We start from the raw sequence: 25,800 nt of genomic DNA, 5'->3' as shown, positions 1-25,800 counted from the left end.
GAGGGGGGGGGACGACTGCACTCCCAATTGTAACAGGGTTAAAATGTTCCCAGAAAACAACCGTATTACAACAGGTTAATAAAGTGTACAGGTTTAAAGTGGTCCCTTAAAAAAAACAAAAAAAACACGGGTATAAAACTAGCAGGTGTGTGGTCTGATTATCACCATCTGCCTCTGTTTCAACGACTGATTAACCACAAACGTTTCTATTCTGAGACTAGGCTCCCATTATTTAAAAAGTAATGGATTGTTTAGAATGCAGGCTGGAGTAATTTGGATTAAAGTCCTTATAATAACACTAAAAAATAAAAAAAATATACAACTTACTAAAAAAAGAGCAAAAGGTTATTTAAAAGAAATATTCTGGGGATGAAAAGCAACCCACTGTATAAAATGGAAAGTAATCTGAAACCAATAGCAGCCTCGAGCACATATTTATACAGTGAGAATACAAATGGGAAAGTATCTAGATCTTGACCTATGGAGCAGTTATGGCACACAGCAGCAAATCACTACACTTAACAAAAAGCTTTAATACTAAACTCAACTGTCACTACAGCAGGTTATGGAATACTTTCTCGTTCTCTCTAGTTGTGCCAAGAGAGAGAGAGAGAGAGAGAGAGAGAGAGAGAGAGAGACTCGTCACTGGATGACGCCAGCCTGCCACCACTCTGTAGCAGCGAGTGGCTGCATCCCAATAGCACAGTATAGCATCTTTGCTGCTCTCTCCAGCTCTGTAGAAAACCTCAGTAAAAGGAGACTATTGCTCAATGCACTATACTGCTGCTGGAACTGGCTCCCACACAGGGTCTCTTCATTTCCAGTGCTCAACAAGTTAAGGACGGTGGACCCCCAACTGTGAGGGAAGAGAGAGATGCCTGGGTCTTTAAATTAAGCAAATGGAGCTGACAGTTCGAGTGAAGAAAATACAAAAAATACATAAAATGGTTTACAGGGATTGCTTCGGATTCAGATATTAGTCATTCATTTTTTTGTCAGGAGAACATAAAAACAATTCTCTAAAAACACAACAACGATCACCAAAAGCAAGCAAAGTAGGATTAAATATCTTGTCATGGAATTTCTGCTTTTGTTACAGCTGGGGGGACTAAGCATTGCTTTATTTGAGGAAAGTGCAGTTCCTTTTGTTTTTTCTCAAAAGGGATTTTCTTCATTGGATTCCTTTTCCAGCTCATTGCTCCAAGACTCTGCAGAAGAGGACAGTTGAATGCAGCCTCCAATGAGCACAAAAGAATGGGTAAGTTTGCTCTTTCATACACTGGTCTGGGTTTGATTAAGACTGAATGAAAGCAAGGACTGCATCTCTCAAAAGATTTACATTTTTTTTTTTTTTTTTTTTTTTAACCTCTCTCCAAAATGTACAATTGATTACTTCAGATTCATAATGGATTATATTCGAAATGTATTTTAACAATTCAATGCATCTACTAAATAAATAAATAAATAAATAAATAAATGGTTCACGCAGTAAGGTTTTACAAAATGGAATGCTTGATGCGACAACTTTATTTGGGCTTCACCCAACCTTTCCAAAAAAGGTTACATCATATTTAAGAGGAGCATTGTTTCAAAGAATTGCTACTAAAAAAAGAAAAAAAAACCCTCAGTAAATGTAGACCAAGCTAAGGAATATGAATGATTTTGTATCGTGACTAATATCTATATTAACAGGGCTATATATATATATATATATATATATATATATATATATATATATATATATATATATATATTATGATGCTCGATATTATAACACAATTGTGAATTCTAATATAATATATATGCTTTTTAAAAAAAACACAAGTGTAACAGGGCTTTTAAAAATCAAAAGCTCTGCTTGTACTCTGCTTAGAAGCAATGCTTTGCATGTATATATAAATTATAAATAATAAATTGAGGCTTATTCTGCAACCAAATCCTAAGGTTACTGAAAAAATTACCGAACACCAATATCACTTATAATGAACAGAAATTTGGGGGAGGACACGGGTTTCAAAAACCTTTACTACCACTGATTAGGTAATGTTAACTAAGGTAAAGCTGTTCAAGATTAGGATTATATCAGGGACACAAACCATTACATGTTCTGGTTAGAAAGCAAAAGTGCGCAAGAGAGGGGAGAGATTAAATAAATCCCACCACAGTACTCTTCTCCCCCTCCCCTTATTTAACCCACAGGTTTCCATTCAAGGTGGCCATTGGTGGGACCAACACCTGTGGCACTCTATATGATCAGCATGCTGCTCCGCCTGTTGCCTGCATCAGGCACGGCCTGCCCTCAGAAATGTCGCTGCGAGGACCGGCTGTTTTACTGTGACTCGCAGGGTTTACAGGCACCGGAGGACGGTGTGGACCGGGGTGCCCTGGGTCTCTCGCTACGCCACAACAGCATCACCGAGCTGCAGCCAGATCAGTTCTCTGGCTTTAGCCAGCTCACCTGGCTCCACTTGGACCACAACCAAATTTCAACAGTGCGGGAGGATGCATTCCAGGGACTCTACAAGCTGAAGGAGCTGGTCCTGAGTTCGAACAGCATCACCCGGTTGCCCAACAGCACCTTCATCCACCTCATTAACCTTCAAAACCTGGACCTCTCCTTCAATCAGATGATGTCCCTGGAGCCAGAGCTCTTTCACGGGTTGCGCAAGCTCCAAACCCTGCACCTGCGTTCCAACTCCCTCCGAACCACTCCAGTCCGGGTCTTCTGGGACTGCCGAAGCCTAGAGTTCCTGGACCTCAGCAACAACCGCCTGAGGAGTGTGGCCAGAAACGGCTTTGCAGGATTAACTAAACTAAGAGAGCTCCACTTGGAGCACAACCAGTTGACCAAGATCAATTTAGCCCATTTCCCCAGGCTGATCACTCTCCAAACTCTTTTTCTGCAGTGGAACAAGATCAGCAATGTTACCTGCGGGATGGAGTGGATTTGGACAACTTTGGAGAAACTAGATCTCACTGGGAACGACATCCGCTCAATCTCCCCGGAAGTGTTTGAGACCTTGCCCAATCTCAAGGTGCTCCTGCTGGACACCAATAAGCTGACCAGCCTTGACCCTCGGACCTTAGACTTATGGAAGTCTGTGACTACTGTGGGGCTTTCAGGCAACATGTGGGAATGTACCAAAAGCATCTGCTATCTAGCTACTTGGCTCAGCATGTTTAAGGGCAGGTGGGAACATTCCATAGTGTGCCACAGTCCAGAGTATGCACAGGGTGAGGATATACTGGATGCAGTTTATGGGTTCCAGCTCTGTCAGAATTTCTCTGCAGCAGTAGCTGCACCAACAACAGTTTCCCCAGAGGTTAGTTTGTCTCAAGAGGCCACAAGCGATTTTTATGGAATATGGATAACACCCACACAGGACTTCCATGCACAGGATGTAGGGAGCTTCACTACAACGACTGTAACTACCACAACTTCCCCCACAACAAACCCCACAACCGTGGCAGCAGCCGAGGTCAACACAGAGGCAGACAATACTCTCCTTACCCAACGGGTCATCATAGGCACAATGGCCCTTTTGTTTTCTTTCTTTCTTATTATCTTTGTGGTCTATGTCTCACGTAAGTGTTGCCCGCCCACATTGCGCCGGATTAGGCACTGCTCAACCATGCAGAGTCGCCGGCAGATTATGACCCAGGTGCGGCAGCCCATGGCAGATCTTGCCACACAGGTTCCATATAATGAATACGAGCCCAGCCACGACGAAGGCGCGCTGGTCATCATCAACGGGTATGGACAGTGCAAGTGCCAGCAGCTGCCTTACAAAGAGTGTGAAGTATGAATTGCCACCATCATGTTTTACCATTCACTCGCTCCCAAAAATACAGGGTTTTCAGTTAAGTGGGTGACAAAGTAAAAAAAAGTATTTTAATAGTCTATTTATTTATTTATTTGTGTTTATATATATATATATATATATATATATATATATATATATATATATATATATATATATATATATATATATATATATATATTTTTTTTTTTTTTTTTCTTTATGCCATAGGTACGAGGTGGTACATTAAAAAAAAACAACAATGGTAGTACAATGTACTGGTGCTACTTGGAATTGGTCCTGTGTTACCCTTTCCTGACCAAAAAGCCTATATGAAATTGCATTTCATATAAATTTAATTCTGAGAAATTACACGAATATTTATATAGAATACAAGCATACTCCAAAGACCATTATTATAAATAAAATATAAACTGAGGAAAAGGATTTACTGCGAGGTATATTTGTGAGCTAATTTATAAAATAAACCCTTTGAAAAGGCTGCTTGAGTTAAGCAAGTCTGTGCCCTTGGTAAAAGATGACTTGCAATTCAAGAGACAACCCTGCCCTCTTCTGACAATGCAAGGAAATTGTTCTGAAATAGGAGCATAATGCTGGACCACATTAAAGTGTATTTTCATTTAATTACAATTTTTACTCCCATTTGAAGTGTTTATTGGAGAAGCCAGATTAATGTATTTCTCAGTTACACTAATTGAGGTTTGGTAAGGTTTAACATGATAGCCATACCAGATCTGTACTAAAAATAAAGCATTATATTTCTTAGGGCCATTCAGAAACCCATGACTGGGAGCAGGACCAGTGAGTGTGGGGACAGGGGATGGACCTGCTCAATTCCTAAAATTAAAAATTTGACATCACTAGACAAGGATACATTCCTACTACTTCTGTTCAGCGTTAATCATTCCATTTTACAAATTGATACATTTGTTAATATAGCAAAAACAGGGAAAAAGTAAACTTGTGAAATTTGACAAATTCCAGGGGAGGAGGATTCTAGTGCTTCTGTCTCTTTGTGTAAAAGTAGGTGAGAAGGAAGCAGTGATCCATCAGGCAAGTTGCATTTAATTGCTGGCATGTTTCATTTATGCCAAGAACCCACAGTCAAGAGATTTACAAGGAGCCATAGCCCTAATCAAGTGTGACAGATTCAAGACTGTCCTTTTCAATTGGCTCAGAAGTACTAGTTTCCTCCAACCTCCAATGTAATTTTCCGTCACCCACATGACTGCACTTGTGCTTCAGAACAGGCTTTCTAAACTCTGTAACGGTGTACAGTAATTGGCTACCTTTGAATGAGTCTAAAAAACACATAACCCTCGAAACCAGAAGTAGCGATTTAGCACACGCAACTTATAAAATCATGAAAGACAATAGCAAAAAGTGCCTATTGTTTAGAACCACAGTGTACAAAGAACTAAGAGTTCTGCTTTGTGTAGGTATATCCTATTCTGATACTTCATTTACAAATCTGCAAACAGATGTAAAAGGTGCCACAGTGTTTCCTTCCCTAGCAAAGGCTATATAGAAGCCTTGCAATCCTCCAGCTGAAACAAACATCACCACACTTATTTGACAGAATTTGTATACAGTATTACGATACAATGTCAACAAGAAATGAAGCTGGAGATAAGACTTCTCTTCAGCTCCCTACATCCAACAAAGAGAGTTGAAATGGTGAGGGAATTAAAAAGCATAGGAGGAGGAACAGTGGCTAGCAGCAGCACTTTAGCTGGAGATGCAAAGACAACTAATGGAAACTAGTTCTGCTCACTGATCTAGTGTATGGAAGCAAACAAAACCAAATCATTGAACTGAACAGAAAACTCTGCAAAATTCAAGTCTGCTTCAGAGGGATATTTTCAAGCAGGTTGGGGGAAACCAGTACTTTTGGACAGGCCAGAGTGGTGATCTCTCCTTCAGCAGGGATGGGAATAAGACCCCCATTGCATAGCAGTTTGATTCATCCCTGTTTTTCTAGGAGTGTAATAACATGCCTGAGCTCGTATCGATCTGGAATGCGTAAAACTGCCACGCAATAGGAGTCTTATTTCCATCCCAGCATAAAGGGTTCAAATGTACCACAACACACCCTTGACACTTCCTGTAGCTGTATTTGAGATGCAAATTCATGATTTTTTAATCCCCTTACAGTAATCTGTAAGCGTCACACGGAAGGTACCAGGATGAGACAGAGAGCAGCCTTTAGGGTGAGCTCTTCTTTATAAGCCATATAAAAGAGATACAATTTGCCTTGATTGTTCAAGGCAGAACTTTGTTCTAGTTTGGAATCACTACAAAAGTGATGCTGGTTTGTAGGGAACTATTGTCTTTGGGGAACCTCATTCATTATGCCATCACCTTCTCTGATGGCCACTTGGCCATTTCAACTCAAGTTATGAGCCTGGTTTGCATCAACTATAAAATCATGTGTCTTGTACAGCAACATCCCAAACATTAAATAAAACAGAAGTATAGATAAGACTATTTCCCTTGCAGATGTAAGCCCTAGAATCAATCATGCAAAATTAATCAAAAAAAGTTAAGTGCAAAGTTAACAGCAGCTAAGTGACTGCAGTCTGTCTGACACAGCTTATACTTGACTATCCGGCTTCCACTCAATGTAAAAAAAAAAAAAAAAAACACACACATCCCAGCTCCATAACCTGTTTTATTGCAGAAATCCCCAACCCCACCTGTTCACTGATCACACCCTTGTGCACATGACTAATGCTCGCTCTATTTTTAATTGTAAAATGTACAATTTCATATCTGTATAGTGGGTTAAGATGTGGCTTGAACTGAATCTTTTCCTTAAAACATATATTTTTAAATAAAAATGGTTACAAATTTAAAAATAAGTCTCTTGTCTGGTCTTGGGAACTGCATGAAATAGTGATAACCTTCAGATACAATCCTGTGTTAGAATCTTCGACTAAGTATTTCATATATTAAAAAGCAAAGGCATACAAGTTAGGGGTAGAAAAACAAGACTGCTACAGAACTTTACTGTGGTGCAACGAAATTGAGACTAATTAATATTTAATTGCTAGACAAAAGGAAATAGAGACACTCAAATTATTCCAAAGCTTTAAGGTAGTTGGGCTTCTATTTTTATCCTCGCCTGAGTCAGCTCAGTCGCAGTGTATATATATATATATATATATATATATATATATATATATATATATATATATATATATATATATATATATATATATATATATATCTGAGGACCATACAGTCCTGGACCTGAGAGGGGGGTGAAATATGGATCCCCCCCCCCAAAAAATAAAAAAATTCAGGCTAAATTCACCAATACACAGGTTCCTGAAATATGTTGAAAGCAGTGTAAAAGTTGGAATGACATGGTTAAAGGTTTGAGCTTGTATTGAATACAATGCAAGGCTCTCTAGACACCCTGACCCTGCAAATCATGTACTGACAGATGAAATGAGCTTGTGTTGCCTAGTTGGACAACTTGATGGAATTGCATCAAACCAGAGTCACAGCTTTTAGCTTTAGGGTTGCCATAATAGAACTGACAAGCAGGAGAAAAACAAACAACTGTTTCTCTTGTACTGCTGTGACTGACTGCAAGACTCTGATCCTCAATCTCTTTAATGAAAAAGTTGCATATTTGATTGGGATAGTTTTGACCTCATGCATGTGTCTTGTGTACAGTTTATATTCTCAACCTCACTCACTGAATACATTTCTTGAATTGCAATTCCTAATTTTGTAGACTTAAGACAAAACGGTAAACTGCTTTTAGCTGCTTTAGCTACATGAATGCTATTCTCAATTCCAAGATGCTTTGTAATGTTACAAATTAATCAAATGAGCACCTACATTAAGTGGCCCAAACCTCATCACTAATGCAATTGGAACAGTATGGAGTCCGACAAATTGAGGAAAGGATCAGAACAGTAGGGCCAAGACTACAGACTTCGTGGGAGGTCTGCAAACCATATCTGATCTTTTGGCGATTGCCAAATGGTACCTCCAGGTGCTAGGTTTAATTGCTCGGCAGTGAACAGACAGTGTGTTCAATGCGAACGGGATATTATTAAAAAAAGACAAACTCTGCCTTTAAAATGCAGAAACGTTAAATAGTACTTTGCCCGTAAACATACCCGTTGTTAAACATTTTAGATATCTTGGAGTGGAGATTTATTCATCTTTGCACATGACTGTACTAACCAACTTTAATAATACTTAGAAAAATTGAGATAGAATTAACAGATGGGTGCAACTTCCAAATTTGCTTCAAGTCCGTATTTCCATAATAAAAATGAATGTTCTTCCACGTATTAATTATTTTTTTTTTTTTTTTAGCTCAATGCTTCCACTCTCGCCCTCCCCCCCAGGTCACTGGACTAAGTTGCACTCTTTAATTTCTACATTTTTGTGGAGGGGGAAGCAGCAGTCATGTATCAAATTTCAGCGACTACATCGTGAAATCACAGGAGGATTAGCTTTACCAGATTTCAAACTATTTTTGGTCATTTGTACTGTGCCCACTCGCAATTTGGTTTGAGGCTGATGCTCCTGTCTCATGGTGACACCTGAAAGAAAACTTAGTCTTTCCTCACAGATTACAAGACCTGGTTTATTCCAACATTTCCCTGAAGCAATGTAAATTACGATTTCGTCCTATCGTCTCTTTCTTGATGAGTGTGTGGCAATTGGTCGAAAGACATTAATTAGAACAAAGTGGTTTTTGCATTCTCCCATTTTTCACAATGCTGCACTTCTATCTGGCAGTCACCCTTTCGTCTTTCTTCTATGGTCTAATTTAGGGATTCACACTTCAGCGGATATTACCAAAGACAACTACCTTTGTTCATTACATGACCTCCAATTGTTAGAATTCACAAGGTACTTCTCTTTTTCATTTGCGCCTTCGCTCCGCAGTACGTGCTTACGGTGTTCCCTGGGGCATAGAGCTACTATCTCACCCTTTACACAATATCTGAATGCAAGGGGTAGTAAAACGGTTCTGGTTTCCAAACTATATACTTATCTGCAGAGAACCTCACAAACCACTTGCCTCTATTTGGTTTAGGGACATACCACATGTAGAGAGACATTTCCTGGGATACTGTTTGGAACAATTTAAGTTGTGTTTCTAAAAACCCTAATCAATTGATCCATTTCAAATTTTGCCCATAGAATGTATTTAACCCAGTAAACAATTTCTAATGGGACTCCGACACCCCAATGTGTGCACTATGCCCCAAGGGAACGGCTGGCACCTTTTTTCATATAGTAAGGGAATGCTCGCATGTGGCCGCGTTTTCTCATCTGTCTACTGTTCTTGGGACAACTGTACCTTGCTCTCCACTGATTCTCCTATTGAATGATGATTCATCTCTTGATCGGTCTTTACAACAGAAGCAAATCTGGTTGGCTGGTTTTACTGCTGCCAAAAGAATGATTGCCCTGCGCTGGCAGCCTCCACACTCCTTCCCCTGGCGTCAGTGGGTCCTCGCCTTTGACGTGGTTCATATGGAGCTTTCTATTGCTCGGTTCATGGAACCAGGGAAGGGAAACTGCAGGACTGGAGTACTATGGCAGACACCATTAAAGCACTGTTGAAACCACCAAAAAATACTACCACTGGCTGAAATAGTGTCTTAGGGTTCTTTGTAATCTGGGGAGGGAGGGGGTGGTCAAAAATGGGGTTGATGTTCTTTACTACATTGTTGTATTGTCTTATTTCTCTTAAAATAATAAAAATCTGATCACAAAAAAAAAAGAGACTTATCCAGAGACTTGATTTCAGTTTCAAACTCAGGTTGTGAAAAGTATTGAATTTGTACATTGAAGGTCCATATGAAATGCAGATTAAAAGGACAGCCTCAAGCCCTAAGCCCTGACTTTGGTCTCCACTGTGCTGGCCGATTCAGCTGGCTCCCAGAATATGCCTATACAGGATACTGGAACCAATCCTTCATTTGTCCGTCAAGACTGTAAACTGTCTGCCACATTTAAATGTAACACGTGCAAAGCGACTCTTGTCTTCTCTGGTAAATATTACACAGAACAATGACCCCTTTCACCAGTCAGGACTATGCAAGAACACACAGCCATTTTAAAAAAAAAAAAAAAAAAAAAAAAAAAAAAAAAAAAAAAAGGAGATTGATTAGACGGCATTCTAACTTTTCATCTTTCATTACGTAAATGAACTGGTAGATTGCTAGATGTGTCTAATCAGAGTATCAAATCACTATGCTAATAACCGTGCTACTATGCTAATAAGTGCTGCAGCCAGGAGTTTCAAAGGGCGAAGAGCGCTGCGGCTGAAAGGGCTTTGTCAGCATATACTTCAAAACAGCAGCAAGAAGGTTAATATCTACCGGGGGCAAACAATTCCCTTTTCCCAGCATGTGAATCAGTTACAAACCATAATAACTTGTAAGAACGGTAAGTTACCCTGGATAAGGGCATCCAAGAAATAAGTTGGGGGGTGGATTGTAAATGTTTCCTCTAAAAATTAGTTGTGGAAAGATGGGCAAGCCATCACATTTTGACTACTGTACAAAAACCTGATAGCAGCATTACTTTTTTTGTAATGTTCCTGACATTATGACTTTCTAACCAGGACAGATCGTTATAGCAACTACAAAGGCTACGTTTCATCAACCATCTCCATTGCTGGCTAATACTATCCCTGAAAACATGAGTGAAAGCAAGCCACTAGCAACCTTTTAGTATGTAAAATAAAACAGAGCCGTCTATCTGCAGAGCTCTGCCCCCAGCTAGATCTTTTAACAGCCCTTGCTCTCCAGATCTAAAGCAATGCTCAGGTTAACTCTTAACAAGGAGACATACACTGCACATGGTTACAACAGTTGCTCTTCTCACAAAAGGAAGTATGCATATAAATGTTATACAATCTCAGACCTGTACAACACATGCACTTAATCACCTAAAATGGGACATTCCTGATATTTCAGCTACATCATTTTTAAACCCAATTTGGTACAATTTAATACAATATAATTTATATGAAAATGAGAACTGTATCAGGTTTCCAATCCACAGCACGCCAGAAAGGTCCAAAATAAAAGGACAGTAGGCTATTTTATATAAAAACTTGACAGCTAGATGGTGGAGATTTTAGCTGAAAAACAGCAGAGTGTTGGCAGAGACTCAACTTACAAAAACCATTCTTATGCAGTTCCATGTTCGCATTGCTAGAAGTTGGAAATCGATACAAATATACAGAAACAGTTTAGGCAGGCTAAAATAAACATCTTTACAGAAGATACTGCTGTCTAGAAAGTGTTCTTGTAAAAAAATCATCGCTGCCACTATCAGAAACACTAATACAAAAAACTTACCTACCAAGTCATAGTGGCCAAGGATGTCTGATCCAGTCAGACAAAGCCAACACGTTCTCTTCGCTTTATACTGATTTTACTGTGTACACATTCAAAAGAAAAGCAGGTCACTATGTGTCCTGTATTAAACTGGCATTTGACAGCTCTGACAACATAAGCTGAGCAAGGCTGTTTATAAACCATTATGTAGGAGGCATGGTTCTGCACCAGAAAAGCAGTCTACAGTAGTGCTTGATTATGTAGCAACTACAACAATTACAAAGCTAAAGGTCACGGACAAGTGGAGGATCATCCAAATCCACCCCACATAATTGGTCTTCTGCCAGAACACAACTGACACTGCTGTAGAAATTAAAAAACCTGACCATGGTGTACTATACAGCCAAAAGACCTGCAGTCTGCCTGCAAAATCCTCTCTGCAAAAAATATGAAACATTGATGATATAGACACACAATCAAGACCAGCAGCCCCAGCCTCTACTATAAATTACTGATTGCAGCCAAGACACAGCACCAGACAGAGCGCAGATCCCAACGGCCAGTGGTGTTCAAGGACTTGCAGTCTGGTGCACACCTCAAGCATTCATTACGGGTGCTCCAATAAAATCTACGAAATGCTTACCAAGAAGGACGTATCGATCTAGTTTCTCATCAGCAAAAGGTATTGGCTGCCAAACACATTAAGAGATTCTTCACAACCGTATTAGGAGGGGTTACCCGCAAAAAAAATAAGAAAACTAACCACACTGAAATCAAAATTACCCTGCTTTAACACCTCCCCCCAATATCAGGAAGCAATTGCCAAACACGATTTACAATTTTAATTGCAGTCCCCCTTCCCAAGGTAATATTTATTAAGATACATTTAAAAAGCACACTGTTTTTAGCCTCTCCTATTAGATCAATCAATGCTGTTTTCATGTCATGTTTGCATGGAGTGGTCTCAGAAACACTACTGATTTTGTTTCTGAGAATTGTACACTGTTGTGGTTCAGTACAGAACCCAACCCCTTTCCCTTCGCAGCTCCTTGCTTCCAAAAGAAACATCACTAACAAAGGAAACCTGTTGTCTATCATCTAGTTACCTAGAGCTGTACCAAGCTGTGAAAGTGCAGCTACTCCAGCCCAGAGCTTCCAGCCAGCAGTCATTTATCTTCACAAAAGCAATCTGTTTCTATATCAGCTTAAGTACTCCAGATCCTACAGAGCAGTGAATAACAACCAAGCAACATTTCTCTTTACTCTGGTCAAGAAATGGCAAGCCACTATTGAGCAAAAAAAGTTCAAGGTATCTGACAAGATATGGATTGCAAAGTTATTAAAGTGGCCTCAATTTATTAGACATACATAATAATTCTATATAAAACAGCATACCTTTATTCTAAATTCAAATAGATCACATTCCGTAGTCAATCTCAATCCCCAAAATCTGTTTTCATTTATAATGCAGTTTGATTTTTCAACCCCGTCCACTAACACACTCTGCAGAGGACAAAATCAAGGGCTGCAGGAAATGTAGAGTTCATTAGAAATCAGTTTACTCGAAATCCACAATACTGAAATACATGGTTTGGGATATTCCATACAGATGCCATTCAAGAACAGACTTTGCCTGGGACCAACAGCCACACACTGATATAGGGGACTGAAATTCCAATTCCAACCACAAAAATGTTTTACAGAAAAAAGAAGGACACACTTTCTCTTGAAAAACACATTCATTCAAATTCTGAAAACTGCAGAAACACAGAAATCCCAGGTAGCTTAAAAAACAGCATCATTTAACACCACATGCTCCGTCTGCCATCTTGCCAATGTTTTAGGAGGTTCCTTTACAAGTTAGTTACTGTTCCCACAGGGAGCACCACTTTCTAAAAACCACACTGCAGAAAGATTTCATTGTCAATGTATTAAGTGCATGGGTTTTATTTCGTAGAGCTCGCGACTGTTGTGGACGGTTAAATTTTAAGAGCATACAGGCGCCAGTACTAAATCCCCCCTTGCCAGGGATAGATGTCATGCTAAAATGTCCTTTCCTTTTATTTCCCTGTGTAAGATTCATTTGGAAAGGACAGTCAAACCGTATGAGCCAGAACCAATAAAGCTGTAATGGATAGCAGTAGATGGGACATCCCTATGGAAATGCTTTGCTCACCCTAAAAAAGGCAAGATCCTGGGTTCAAACCACAAAATAAAGACACCCACACCCACAAATGACAGATCTTGCAGCTTGTGGAATGGGTGGATATTAAAAGCCAACATGTAAAGGTTTGAAAGCAATGGAAATAAAGATTAGGCTTATTAAAACAGACAAAGGAGAAAAAAAAGTTAATTGAAGCAAAGCACATTTTGCATTAGTTCAACCAACTTTATTATGTTTCGTCCATCCATGGGGAAGTGCTCTGAACACATCCCCCTCATCCAAGGACAGTTAACACCTGTGACTCTGCTCACCCAGCCAGCCTCGAGTCCAATAGCAAAACACAAACCACCCAGCGAAGCAAAATGGGGGGTGGGGGGCAGCCCTTGCCTTTTAAATTTGAAAACAGATAAAAGAAAAAGGAATTGCCCAATAAAACTTTATAACAGATCCAAGTGTCTAAAAAACACCTGCATGCCAAGCACTTCTGGATAGGCACTGCTAGGAGAGTCTTTACAGCAGGTTTGTTACGAGTGGTTTTATTGAAAAACAAAACAAAAAAAACAAACCCCACACACAGGTTTAGGATCTATACCGCATTGGTTTATAGATTTCAGAACAACCTCTTTGCTGTATCCCATGTTGCTGTTAGGGAAGATAGGAAAGCTATATTTTCATCACTGTAAGCCTGACTAAAGTTTTCACATGCAACGGTGTCTTAAAATACAAAAACTAATTCTTGCATACATTCGTCAGGAGAAAATGTATCCTAGGAGCATCGTACTGTACAATATTTGTACTATAAAAAGGACAAGATACAGAATGATCTGTACTCTGTTACACACGTGATCAAGGAGCCAAGATTTTGCAATCAATTTTGCACGGACTTTGTGCATGTAAATAAATGTATACTATTAAAATGATACATCAAATGTTGTAAAAAAGAGCCTTAAATAAAAGGAAGCCAAAAGGTTACTTTTAATTAGTTCAATGTCCCTCAAGCATCCTAGACAAGAATTAAAAGTGCTGTGCAGTTGAAAAAAAAATCTCAAAATGCACCCTGCATTCTCTCAGGATGGCATGTGAATACAGGAATTCTGCATAAAGTTAATTGGAGAGAGATGGTTACAAATGTTGGGCCAAAACAACATGCCAAAACTGAGACTTTTTTAAAAAGGTGGATGAAAAGCCTGGAAGATGCCAGATGGATACAGCGAGTGACCTCAAAAAAGAACAAAGGAAGCAGAAGTGACAGATTCATCAATCTCCCCAACTCAGTTATGTGCTGCAGTTACTGTACATACAAATTTAAATTTGCAAAGCCATAGGAAAACATGTCATAGCGTCTCATTGTGCCTATACATGGAATGATTGAAATCCCTACCCTGGAGGGTGCAGTTTAGAATTATAAGTATTGGTATAGGGCTTTATGACAAGGGAATAGGATTAGGCGACACTTGCATTAGGCACTGCTTAGAAAGACAATCTGGGTCCTACTTAGTTTACCCTTCCCCATGGTATAGCTTGGATGCAATCAGCTTTATTCAGAAAGCAAAACTGCTTGTAAGGACTGTCGTCTCAGTTTAACCCTTTGCAGTTCTATGTCGGACCAGGTCCGACATTACAATTTTCCCTTTCCAGTCCAATGTGGGACCATGTCCGACATCAAAAAGACGTAAAGCACAGGTCTCCAGTCGTTTTTTCTCTGGAAAAAGCAGAGAAAACAAACCTTTCAATGGCCAAGTGAGACTGATAGGAGGGGGGAAAAACAAAAGCAAACCAACCACCTGATAGCCCCATGCGCCACACAGATAACACAGACATAAACAAAGGAGCTGCTTCTGTAAGCAGCGCTCAAAAGAATATCACGGACATTTGCGAGCTTTTTGAGATGTTATAGTAATAATCGCATTGAGGAGTTGGGTGCTCAAAACAAGTGATCAGGATTGGATTTATCAGTATGCACGTCAATAGAGGTATGTGAAATACAGCAAACAAGGGGTGGTGCTTGGCTGGAGATGCAGTACTGAGTGCTTTTGCAATTCAGTGCCTTTTAAACCAGTTTTACTTTTTTTAAACAGCGAGCGTAAAATAAACAGCCCGTGTGAAAATAAATTGGACTTGATGCGCCTGACAAGCGCTGAATAAAGGGACCACAAAGGGTTAAGGACTGGTGCACACACTGGTTCTCTCTAAAATTACTCATTTAGGCAGCCTACATAAAATCACCAAAAAAAGAGTACCTTTTACGTATTCATCAATTAGCATGAAATAATTCATATGACCTAGAAACCTTTAATTGATTCAGTTTGCATTAACTGCCAAAAAACAGAGATTCTAAATCTGATATGCAAAAAATCATTGGCATGTGTGACCAAGTTCACAAAAGTTTTAATACAGCGTTTGTAATGCTGCGAACTCCAAGCCATGCTGTGAGTGGGGAATAAAACAGGGTGATAAAATCAGCTCAATTCAGCAAAAGCAGCTGTTTTTGACAGCACGTCGCGCCACTTATGTTCAATTTAAACTAATGGAAATGTTTGCAGCAAATTAATCTTCCCCAGACCTTGTTTATCTGTTTGCAGGTGACTTATTCTTTTACCTCAGGATCTTTATTACATTTAATTACAAGCTGTTTCAAGAAGCACACACTACTTTTTGCAGGGCATCAACCCAAGATACAACCCTTAAATACTCAAATATTAATATTGTTTAAGTAGAAATACTAACCGCCAAGCAATATGCAAAAGGGTTAATAAACTCAAGCTATGTTTACTAGTGTACACCAAGTACATGCTGCACAATGTAGTAAGGATCAAGACATGCCGTTATATTTGTGTTCCACCAGATCAAAAGGTGTTGTTAGCAGGACGACTATGGGGCAAATGAGATCCACTTACCGCCTTATAACAGTGGTATAACAACACTTCATTAAAAAAAAAAAGGGGGGGGGGGGGGGGGGGGGTACTGTACAGCAATAAAAAAAAATAAAAAAAACCATTGTAAGACAGGGGTGACGAAACAGTCAACATGTTGGAGCAGAATATAAATATCAATACGCAAGACAAATAAAACTTCAAAGCTGACATGATAAAAGGGAGGCCAGATTTGTTCTATTTGCTACATTTCACATTACATTTCTTCTTGGCAAAGTCAGGGACACGGCCAAGAAGAGAGAAACAGCGTATATCTATCTGCCACGCAAATCAAGGCATTTTGACGTTGCCTCTGCACTGACCATGAACCGATGCAACATCTCCCATTCTAACTCGGAACAAACTATGTTCTTGGAAGAAAGGGCACACGGTATTCAAAGTAATTCAAATTATTTTAATTTAAAATATATTGCCTTTTAAATAAACCCAGTTAAGGAACTCCAGCATTTAGTACTGTAGGTACAAGTTTGCAAAATTAGACTTCTGACCATTGAAGGGATCATTTCAATCTTTCAATTCCAGAGCTCTCCCATTCTGGGACAAGACCAAGATTCTGCAAACAAGGAACTTGCTTGAATGGAGCTACACCACTCATTTACCTTAATATACATAAAATGGGTGGGTGCAAACAAGAAGTTGCCAAGCAAAACACTTGGCAATACTGACTGTTGCAGAATATCAGGTATCACCCAAAGCAAAACAAACCAGGAGAGAAAAGGTGCAAGAAAATCAATTCAAATCTCAGTACCAAAGGTAAAATTTGCTCCTACTGACAGCAGTAACTGATCCGTCATGGTCTGAAAGTCAATTACTCCGTAAACGAATATGAAGTAGTTTTCATATCACAGTCAATACCAGACTTGGCAATCTTTCTTAATACACTGTCACGCACATCTTTATGTCTCGCTCTATCCCTTTTTAACAGCAGGGGTGAAGCAAGTCATGATGGGAAGAGTCTTTTTTAGTGTTTCACAATCTAGCCTAGTAGTGCTGCACTCAAACAAAAACTCAGTGAAGGCAATTGGCTTACCTTTTGGCCTGGATAACATTACAAATTTAATAATCTTCCAATATCTGCTGTACAATAAAAACTCCACTATATCTGCTGTACAATAAAAAGCCCAAGCTACAATGGAGGCAGTATTGGGCTTCTTTACTCAAGCTACTATTCTAACAAGTTTGTGTTAAGACTTTTCGTCCAAGATGGGAAAAAGGATTGATGTGTCACACAACATGCAGTGGACAGAAATACAAAAGGATTTACAAATATTGTTAAAATAAAATTAAATGCCATGGACCAATTTAATACTAACATCTTAAATAACAACATTTCCTTAAGGAGCCATCGCTTACTACCCTTTAAAAAGAAACAAGGGATTTCTACTGTGACAATCAATGAAAGAGTCTGTGGCCCTGTCCACACTAAATAATCGATCAAGAACCATACTCAAACATTTTAATGAATCCAGCTCAAAGCATCCACACAAAGTACAGGTTTGTTTAGGTCAGGCTTAATGCGTACAAATACTATTAACCCTCTGCAGTCCATTTATTCAAAGCTTGTCAGGTCCAATTTATTTTCACACATGCCGTTTATTTTATACGTGCCGTTTAAAAAGACATTGAATCGCAAAAGGACACTCCGTACTGTATCTACAGCCAAGCCCCACCCCTTGTTCACTGTATTTTTCACATAACTCTTTATAGACGTGCATACTGAAATCCTCTAATCACTCATTTTATCACCCAACTACTCAATAATGAGATCCAAGTCATTATTTTATTACTATAACACCTCCAAAAAGTCTGATATTCTTTGAGTGCTGGACGCAGAAGCAGCTACCTCCTTTGTTATGTCAGTGTTATCTCTGTAGTGGATGGGGCTATGAGATAAGCCGCCCCACCCATTCCCCATTTCATTCAGCTCCTATCGGTCTCACTCGGCCACAGTTTTCTTGGCTTTTTCCGGAGAAAAAATGACTAGAGACCTGCGCTTTACATCTTTTTGATGATGTCGGACAGGGTCCAACATTGGACAGGAAAGGGAAAACTAATGTCGGACCTGGTCCGACATAGGACTGTAAAGAGTTAAAATAATTTGGTTACAGTTCCTAGCAGCGCAATGGACTGTGGGGCTTAATGACATCCCACCATGCACTGTATTATGTTTACAACCCGGAAAATATGGAGTCCAAGCCCACGAAAGACAGTGCTTCTTAGCATGAACGTTATGGCTTTGTTTCTTAAACACAAGGTACATTTTATCAATGTGTGCATTTCATTTTGAACTCTGAAGTTCTCCTTAACAGATTTAAATCGCTCCAATGTGCCTTGATTTTGGCATGTCGCTCCATGATCCATCATTTTAGCTTCAGAAATTGTAAACGGTACAGCAGTATTGATAGTCGTTAACTCCTTCAGATACCTATTCCAAGTATTGTATTTGTAATGTCCACACACCAAAACATATTGGAGAGCATTCTGGGATATTGGAGGATACACAAAAAATGAAGTTCAGTATTAAAGCATCCACACTTCTGACAAACCGTCTTACCTGAAGCGTGTTTAGAACTAGACTCGAGATTAACCCCCCCCGAGGTGGTCTTGAGTATTTAAACTGCGTAGTGCGGATGATAACCGTATTTAGCCCTTTTAAAGACTGTTTAAAAAGGAAACTAACATGGTTTAAATGGCATAGGACAGGGTCTTTAGCTACCCAAGGAAAACTGTTAAATATGCCTTCTGCTTCCAAAGCTGAGGGACGTGAGAAACAAATCCATGCCAGTACCTGAATCCAAGGATACTTTGAATAAGAATGCTTCTCCATAAAGATCATCCATTTGAGCTGCACCACGAATGCATCATGTACATTCCCATTGCAAGACAAAAAACACCTGAATACAAATTATAAAATCCCTTTGTACAAAGCTATCAGAGGCCAACACACCTGTGAAAGTATCTAAACTGCTTTCAAGCAGAAGCCACTGCTTGCCAGATAAAAACAGCAGAGATAGTTTGGCATCTCGTGATAAAGCTTTACTGCAGCGATAAACTAGAAAAAAAAAAATTGCACAGCAGAGAAATATAAAAAAAAAAAAAACCAACAACAACTCCAGCACAAGACACAGTTAGTGAGCTTTTATTTTCTTGTTCTACATGTGGGGTAATGACCACTGAACTTGAAATTGACTGATATTAGATGACCCTGTTTCTGAAATTCAACCTCTGTCAAAAGGTCAATCATTGTACTTGTATACCCATGAGGACCACGTAAAATACAATGTTTTAATTTGTCACAGCGGGATAAGTAAAGAATGTGGATTTGCTGCAGTCTTATTTACATTCTAGGGTAGCACCAGCATTAAAAGCTTACAGCAAGGTTCCATAAAGCGGTCACAACAGATTATGGCAATGAAGTTTCCACCTGTTAATGTAAACAGGTTTCAACATCGAGAACTAATCTCCACTCCTCCCAAAAAAACGTAAACAAATGCTGAAAAAATATCCGTAAAGCACGAGGCTCGCCACCTACTTAGATGCATTTAATTGGGATATAAATACATTCCAACCTGTGAGGGTACTGCTGAACAGAGTTAAGAAGATTCAAGTAAAACCTAGCAGGCAGCAATTAAACTGTGAATGAAACTACAGCAGCTCCAAGTCCAACATCCAACGTAAACCTAATTGGCACGAGACAGGCTTGACTAACATTACTTATGAACCAAGAAAAAAAGAAACGCTTTTATATAAAAAAAAAAAAAAAAAAAAAAAAAAAAAAAAAAAAGCATATGAAGAGGCAAATTGCAGACACTGGAAACCATCACTGCCCGGATAGCTGAACACATACTGAAATAGTTCAAATAAGCAGGTTAGATTATTTGTTGGTTACAATGCTTCCTTATTCAGTCTTAAATTGCAAATAGGAGCACAGAATCTGTGGTTCCAGCAATTACCGGGAGCTCATGAATTTGCCAAGACCAAGAATACCCAGTGCAGCGTTGGTTTAGTTCTAAAGGGTCTAAATAAACTTATTATCAAACAGGTTTACCACAAGGAATAAAATTGCTTTATGCATCATTGCATACTGGATCTTGACAACTCTTGTATACCGAGCATCAAAAGAAAAATATAACTTACATTTGGATAAAATTTACTAGATGTAATGACACTGTTTTAGAGCAAGTGCAGTAACTTTTATTGTGCCGATTAACAATTGACATCACAAAGATGCTGCAAAATGATCTGTCGATCTTGGGCAGGTGTTGTGAATCTTGGTCTCCCAGTTCGTGCAATGTCATTGTCAGAGTGTGTCTTGTTATACCGTCTTGCCAGGTTTGAAATTGCTAGAAACTGTTTACCACAAGGAATAAAATTAAAAGTGGCACGGTTTATTTTCTGTGATTTTCTTTATTGCTTTTATTCAAGCTTGCAACTCAACAGCTGAAATCACTCCATATCCAGTGTCCAATTAACTGGCTCACTAATTAGGAGATTAAGTGCATCTGCTTAATACTCACTTAAGCGTGTCATGGTCAAGGATGATTGATAGAGTGATTAAAAAGAAACCAATAAAAGTTTATTTTGATGCTCGGTATATTCCTGAATCCATGTAATAGGGCTGCACTAACCTCACTTGCAATATTTATTTAAATGAGTTAGCAGAAGTACAAGAAAACCAATTAAGATGAATGAATGCATATCTGTCTTTGAACTATGCCAACCAGAAAAGGATTGACTTTGAAAAACAAATAAATCCCACTGTAATGAGCTTCACACATTGTTCTAACTTGGGCATACTTGGACTTGTGACCTCAATTGTGTGGTATGTGAGCTTACCAGAAATTCAGCTAAATTTAGTACCAGTTGGCAGCCAGACTTTCAATTGGTTCTTTCATCCTGCAAACTCCCAAACTTGCCACAATCCCTTTTGAAACTGTAACCTCAGCCATCAAATTAAAGAGCCAAACTGATTTTTTTCTTCTGTACAATGCAAAAAGCAAACTGTCATTAAGAAATACATCCTATTCAAAGATTTGCATAGGATTTAAAGCATTCGTTTTCTTTGCTAATCTTGTTAATTCACTCCATGATCATCATTAGTGCTTTTATTCCTCAAAGCTTTAATACGAGCCCTACCACAACCCTCCCCATAAAAAAAGACTATGGGAATATATATAAAGCCAATGGATTAATCTTCAAAGCTCCCTACAAGTCACAGTTTGACATGGAATGAAGCAGCAATTCCACTGTTCAATTATTTGGAAATAGTGCTTATTACACAGCTGATATAAAAGCCAATTTAAAACTGTAGCTACTACAGGCCACGAGGCAGTTCATTGCATAATAATGCCCAGTTTCCTATGAAAGGATCTCTGTAGAGTGGTAACCTTTATTTCGACCCCACCTCCCCAGGTAAGATGAGCACTCATTTTGCTTCAGAGGTCAGCATCAGACCGTTCACGGCAACAAAATGAGCCACATTTGAATCTAAGCATTAATGGACCCCCTACCCAACATCCATTTAAGACTTTTACAGTTTCAGAGTGACAGAAGGTCAGTACAATATCATTTTGCCTAACAGCCAAAAGGATCATTAAAGCCAAGCCTTTTCATTAAACTGAAATGAAAAGTTAACATATTTTGGCCATGTGCATTTTTCTTGCATCCTGGAATTAAGATAAACAGAATGTTTACTAACTTGTGTACAGTGCATTGTAAAACTGTCAAGACAAGGGCTGTGACAAAGACCTATTATTGAAATTGAATTTCTTTGGTTCACAGACTGAGTGTTCAATGTGATTGGAATAAGTGTTTGTCTGTATACGTGGTTAAGAAGCGTGTCTACCCTCACCATGACTGAAACAGCAGGCAGCAGAAAGATGCCAATGCATGCTGTGGATTTAAGTCTCGCTCAGTCAATGGCTGCCATCACACATTGCATTCTTAATGAACCCCTTCAAAACAGCCAGATGTGAAAACATCACAAAAAGGCTAGGTGCCAATTAAGTCTTGTACACATTCAGGACATCAAGACTAAAAATTCTGCCATTCATTCCTATAAATAGGCATTTAATTGCACATTCAGTTAGTTAGATTGTATTTACAGCCACTGTATTCTTTAAGATTATGTACAAGAAGTGTGGTTTAAAAAAATACTTATATAAATCCCCTCTACTGGAACAAGTCTAATTTAATAACCAGCCGCTGAATGAACCTACAATACAGCCGTGTGACATCACAATTCAATTGTGTGGAAAACTCTCAAATTTCTGTCACTTGTTTCAATTCACCTGCCTTGTGCAGAAAATCTCCTTATAATAAAGACAATTAAGAGAAAATGAGAAGGGGGTGGGGTTAATTCTTCACTGAGAACAGCTTTCCCCAGAGCAAGCTTAGTTGTGACAGCAGGCTGAAAAGGTCACAGCTTAATATGTTTAACTGCTCATCTTTCCCCAGAATGCAAATCTAAAAGCAGAGCACCTGCACTGCAGACATCTCCATCAGTGCATTGCCTTGCTTTGCTTGTTCGCTTCCATTTCTACAATAAAGCTTAAGCAAATGTACAATGACCATTTCTGTTTTTATTTCACAGGACAAACTACAAATATTGCTGCAGACACTGATACCAATGGCAGCCTTTGGCAAGGAAACATGCTAAACAATCAGACAATAGCATCAACTTGCTATTGAACTTTTTTTTCTTTTATTCACTTGTCTCATCCTTTATGTATGCTTGCTGCAGAGGGAATAGGTTGCCAGCAATAATCTTCCTTTACCCACATGTAATCCCACTCCATTTTTCCCCATTAAATCACAAGATATCCTGGGCTACTGTAAAGCAGACATTACTCTCCAAATCAAATGTCAGCAAGTCTTCATCCACGTAGCAATAAACAAGTAACACTTGCCATTAAAAGTGACAAGGTTAAAGTGCCTTGAGATTAGCTGCAAGACAACCAACACTTTAGCATGGTGTTCAGACACTTACTCAGAAGCTGGACAATGTGAATGCCTCTATGGTGCAGACGGCAAAACATATCTCAAAGTTTTGGTACAAGGGAGGATGTTTTAAATTCTAAATCTAATAAACCCTGGCATATATCATGAAGGGCCTGTGGATTCTTGTAATAAAAGCAAACAAGTTTTGAGCTGGAATAAGGTCCACAAGATTAACAGTATGCATCAACTCAAACGTTGCATGCCAGCAAATCTTGGTGGACTATAGCATCATGCTAGCATTATTCCCCCTAAATTTGGGGACGCAAAAATTTGTATCCACCTCCAAATAGAAGGTACTCAAGCAGGGAGGGTTAAGCATTGCTAAAAACCAGAACTCGAAACAAGACTCCTATTGCACAGCAGTTTCACCAATTCTAGATTTAATAATAAGCTTAGGATGTGTCTTATAAACTTGTGGTAAAACAAGGAATGGATCGAAATGCTATGCAAAGGGAGTCTTATTGCCATCCCTGCTAAACATGGGATTATTGGTTAATGTAAGATCCTAACAATTACAGGGCAATGCATTCCAGAACCCTTTCTCCAACACGGTGGACGAGCAAAGCCAGCAGTGCATGATCCTATAATTGCATTTTAATCAAAATGATAAACTTGCCACAGATGCTTGGCCTTCTCACTTTTCAAAACAATTAGATTTGTCAATTAACATCAGCTTACATTTACAAAAAAAAAAAAAAAAAAACCAAGACAAAGGCTTGCATGGGAGTATAATGAAGCTCTTCAGTGCATTCGGCAGACCTGTCCTGAAGTCAATGTCACACTCATAGTCTTTGCCAGATTAAGAGCCATATGAAAGCGTGCTTTGGAGTTTTGTTTGCCAAACAAGAATCAAAGACTCGTGGTCAATCAGGAGTTGTTCAACACAATTTTAAACCTCAGGGAAGGTAAAAATGCAGTAGGACAGAAGTTAATTAAAGGCCTATTAAAAGGTTTTGAAAGTTTGCGACAGGTTGCAACGCAATAGGGCTTCAGAAGAGCAGAACTCCATAACAGCTGGGGTTCACAAAACGGAGAAGTTTGTGTTGGGGAATACTGGGAAAGAAAAGGACTTACATTGCCCATGTACTCGGACAGGAGATCCTGCAAGGCCTGTCGCACCGCATTGCACTCCGCCACAATGCGCTCCCGACGGTCATCACGTGTGCAGGACGAGTCAGCCATCAGCGCTGCGCCACTAATGATGCTCTCCAGTCGCTCTTCCAGGGAGGGCCTGAAACGCTCCTCGCTGAAATTCAGGGGATCCACAATGATTTGTTTCTAGAGAGAGAAAAACATGGAATAAATCACTTTAAAAACACAACAAGTATATTTATACAACCTTCAGAACATTACTAATGTAGTTATAGTAGTACCCCACCCTCAGCATGGTACAAATCAAGTGAAGTGCAACTTTATAACACACTACTTTTGAAGTGAATTGTTATTCTGATCTTGCATTAATACCAAAGTCTTTTTTTAAAAATAAATTATGTCCTTTCCCGCATTTATAACAACAAACTAATCATTCACACAAACTTGGAAAAGGTGCCTTTGTCCTCTGGGGTTGCATGCTCAATCGGTTGTGTCTCATGTCTTTTGGTGGTCAAAATGTTACGGTAGTTTGTGAGCAAAATCAGTAGTGCAAACTATTTAAAAAATGCAGGAGACTAGAAGGATAATTGTGTTAACAAAATATTTCTAGGTCGATATATATATCTATATATATATATATCTATATAATATATATATCTATATATTATATAGAGAATATATAATATAGAGAGAGAGAGAGAGAGAGAGAGAGAGAGAGAGAGAGAGAGAGATAAAGACACACACACAGCCCACTAGTGTTAAAAAAAAAAAACAGGTTAAAAATCACTAAGTCATGCTTCCTGTAATAGCCAAGGACTTGCTTAAGTTTAAATTGTTTCAGTATGGCACACATTCCCAATTTATTTGTAATTATATTGCACTGCCGGTGCTAAAAAGTGGTCCAATGGGGGTTAAAAATAAAGGAAAAAAAAACCCACACACACAGATTTAAGTGGGGTGAGCAAGAGCCGAGAGAAAGAAGCAATTTAAAAACATGGAGTACAGCAAGTCCAATGAGCAAAGCTTTTATCAGTTAGGCAGCCATTCGGAACTGGGGGATAACTGGGAGCAGAGGAAAAGGGTTAGCTTTATTTATCTGCGCTTGTACAACCTAGATAATACAGCAAGGAAATTCTGTTAAAAGCTCTGAAATAAACGACTGGAGAATCTGAAATAGCGGAGAACCAACCAACAAAGAAAAAACAATCCTTTCCACCAGGAAAGACGTTCCTTTGGTAGATAAGGTGAAGTGCCAAATTAAAGTGACTACAATTCCAGGGAGTTCAAGCTATTACAAGGCAGCCAAATAATTCAGTAAAGAACAGTCATTCCCCAAAGTGACTTTTCAGACAAAACAGTGAAGGAGGAAATAGGTTAAATCATTTTTATGCTTGACTAAAGTTTCTAACCACTGCGTTGCAATTTATTTTTAGATGTATGATTGAGCGTTTTAAAATCAATAG

General features: G+C 39.0%; 2 protein-coding genes across 2 annotated transcripts in view; one reads left to right on the top strand and one right to left on the bottom strand.

Annotated features, from left to right (window-relative positions):
* Positions 1-25,800, bottom strand: part of LOC121324499 (catenin alpha-1-like) — a 68,337-nt gene that overhangs the window by 28,408 nt on the left and 14,129 nt on the right. The window contains exon 7 of the mRNA XM_041266472.1: positions 24,320-24,523. Coding sequence (XP_041122406.1) covers positions 24,320-24,523 — 204 coding nt within the window. The remainder of the gene's footprint in view (positions 1-24,319; positions 24,524-25,800) is intronic.
* Positions 2,193-3,900, top strand: LOC121324500 (leucine-rich repeat transmembrane neuronal protein 2-like; the record flags this gene model as incomplete). The annotated part of the gene is made up of 1 exon (XM_041266473.1): positions 2,193-3,900. A coding segment is annotated over one exon (1,614 nt), but the record flags the coding sequence as incomplete, so codon positions are not given.

The sequence above is a fragment of the Polyodon spathula genome, chromosome 12 (assembly GCF_017654505.1).
Source record: "Polyodon spathula isolate WHYD16114869_AA chromosome 12, ASM1765450v1, whole genome shotgun sequence".
Taxonomy (NCBI): domain Eukaryota; kingdom Metazoa; phylum Chordata; class Actinopteri; order Acipenseriformes; family Polyodontidae; genus Polyodon; species Polyodon spathula.
This window is presented reverse-complemented; position numbering and strand designations above follow the sequence as displayed.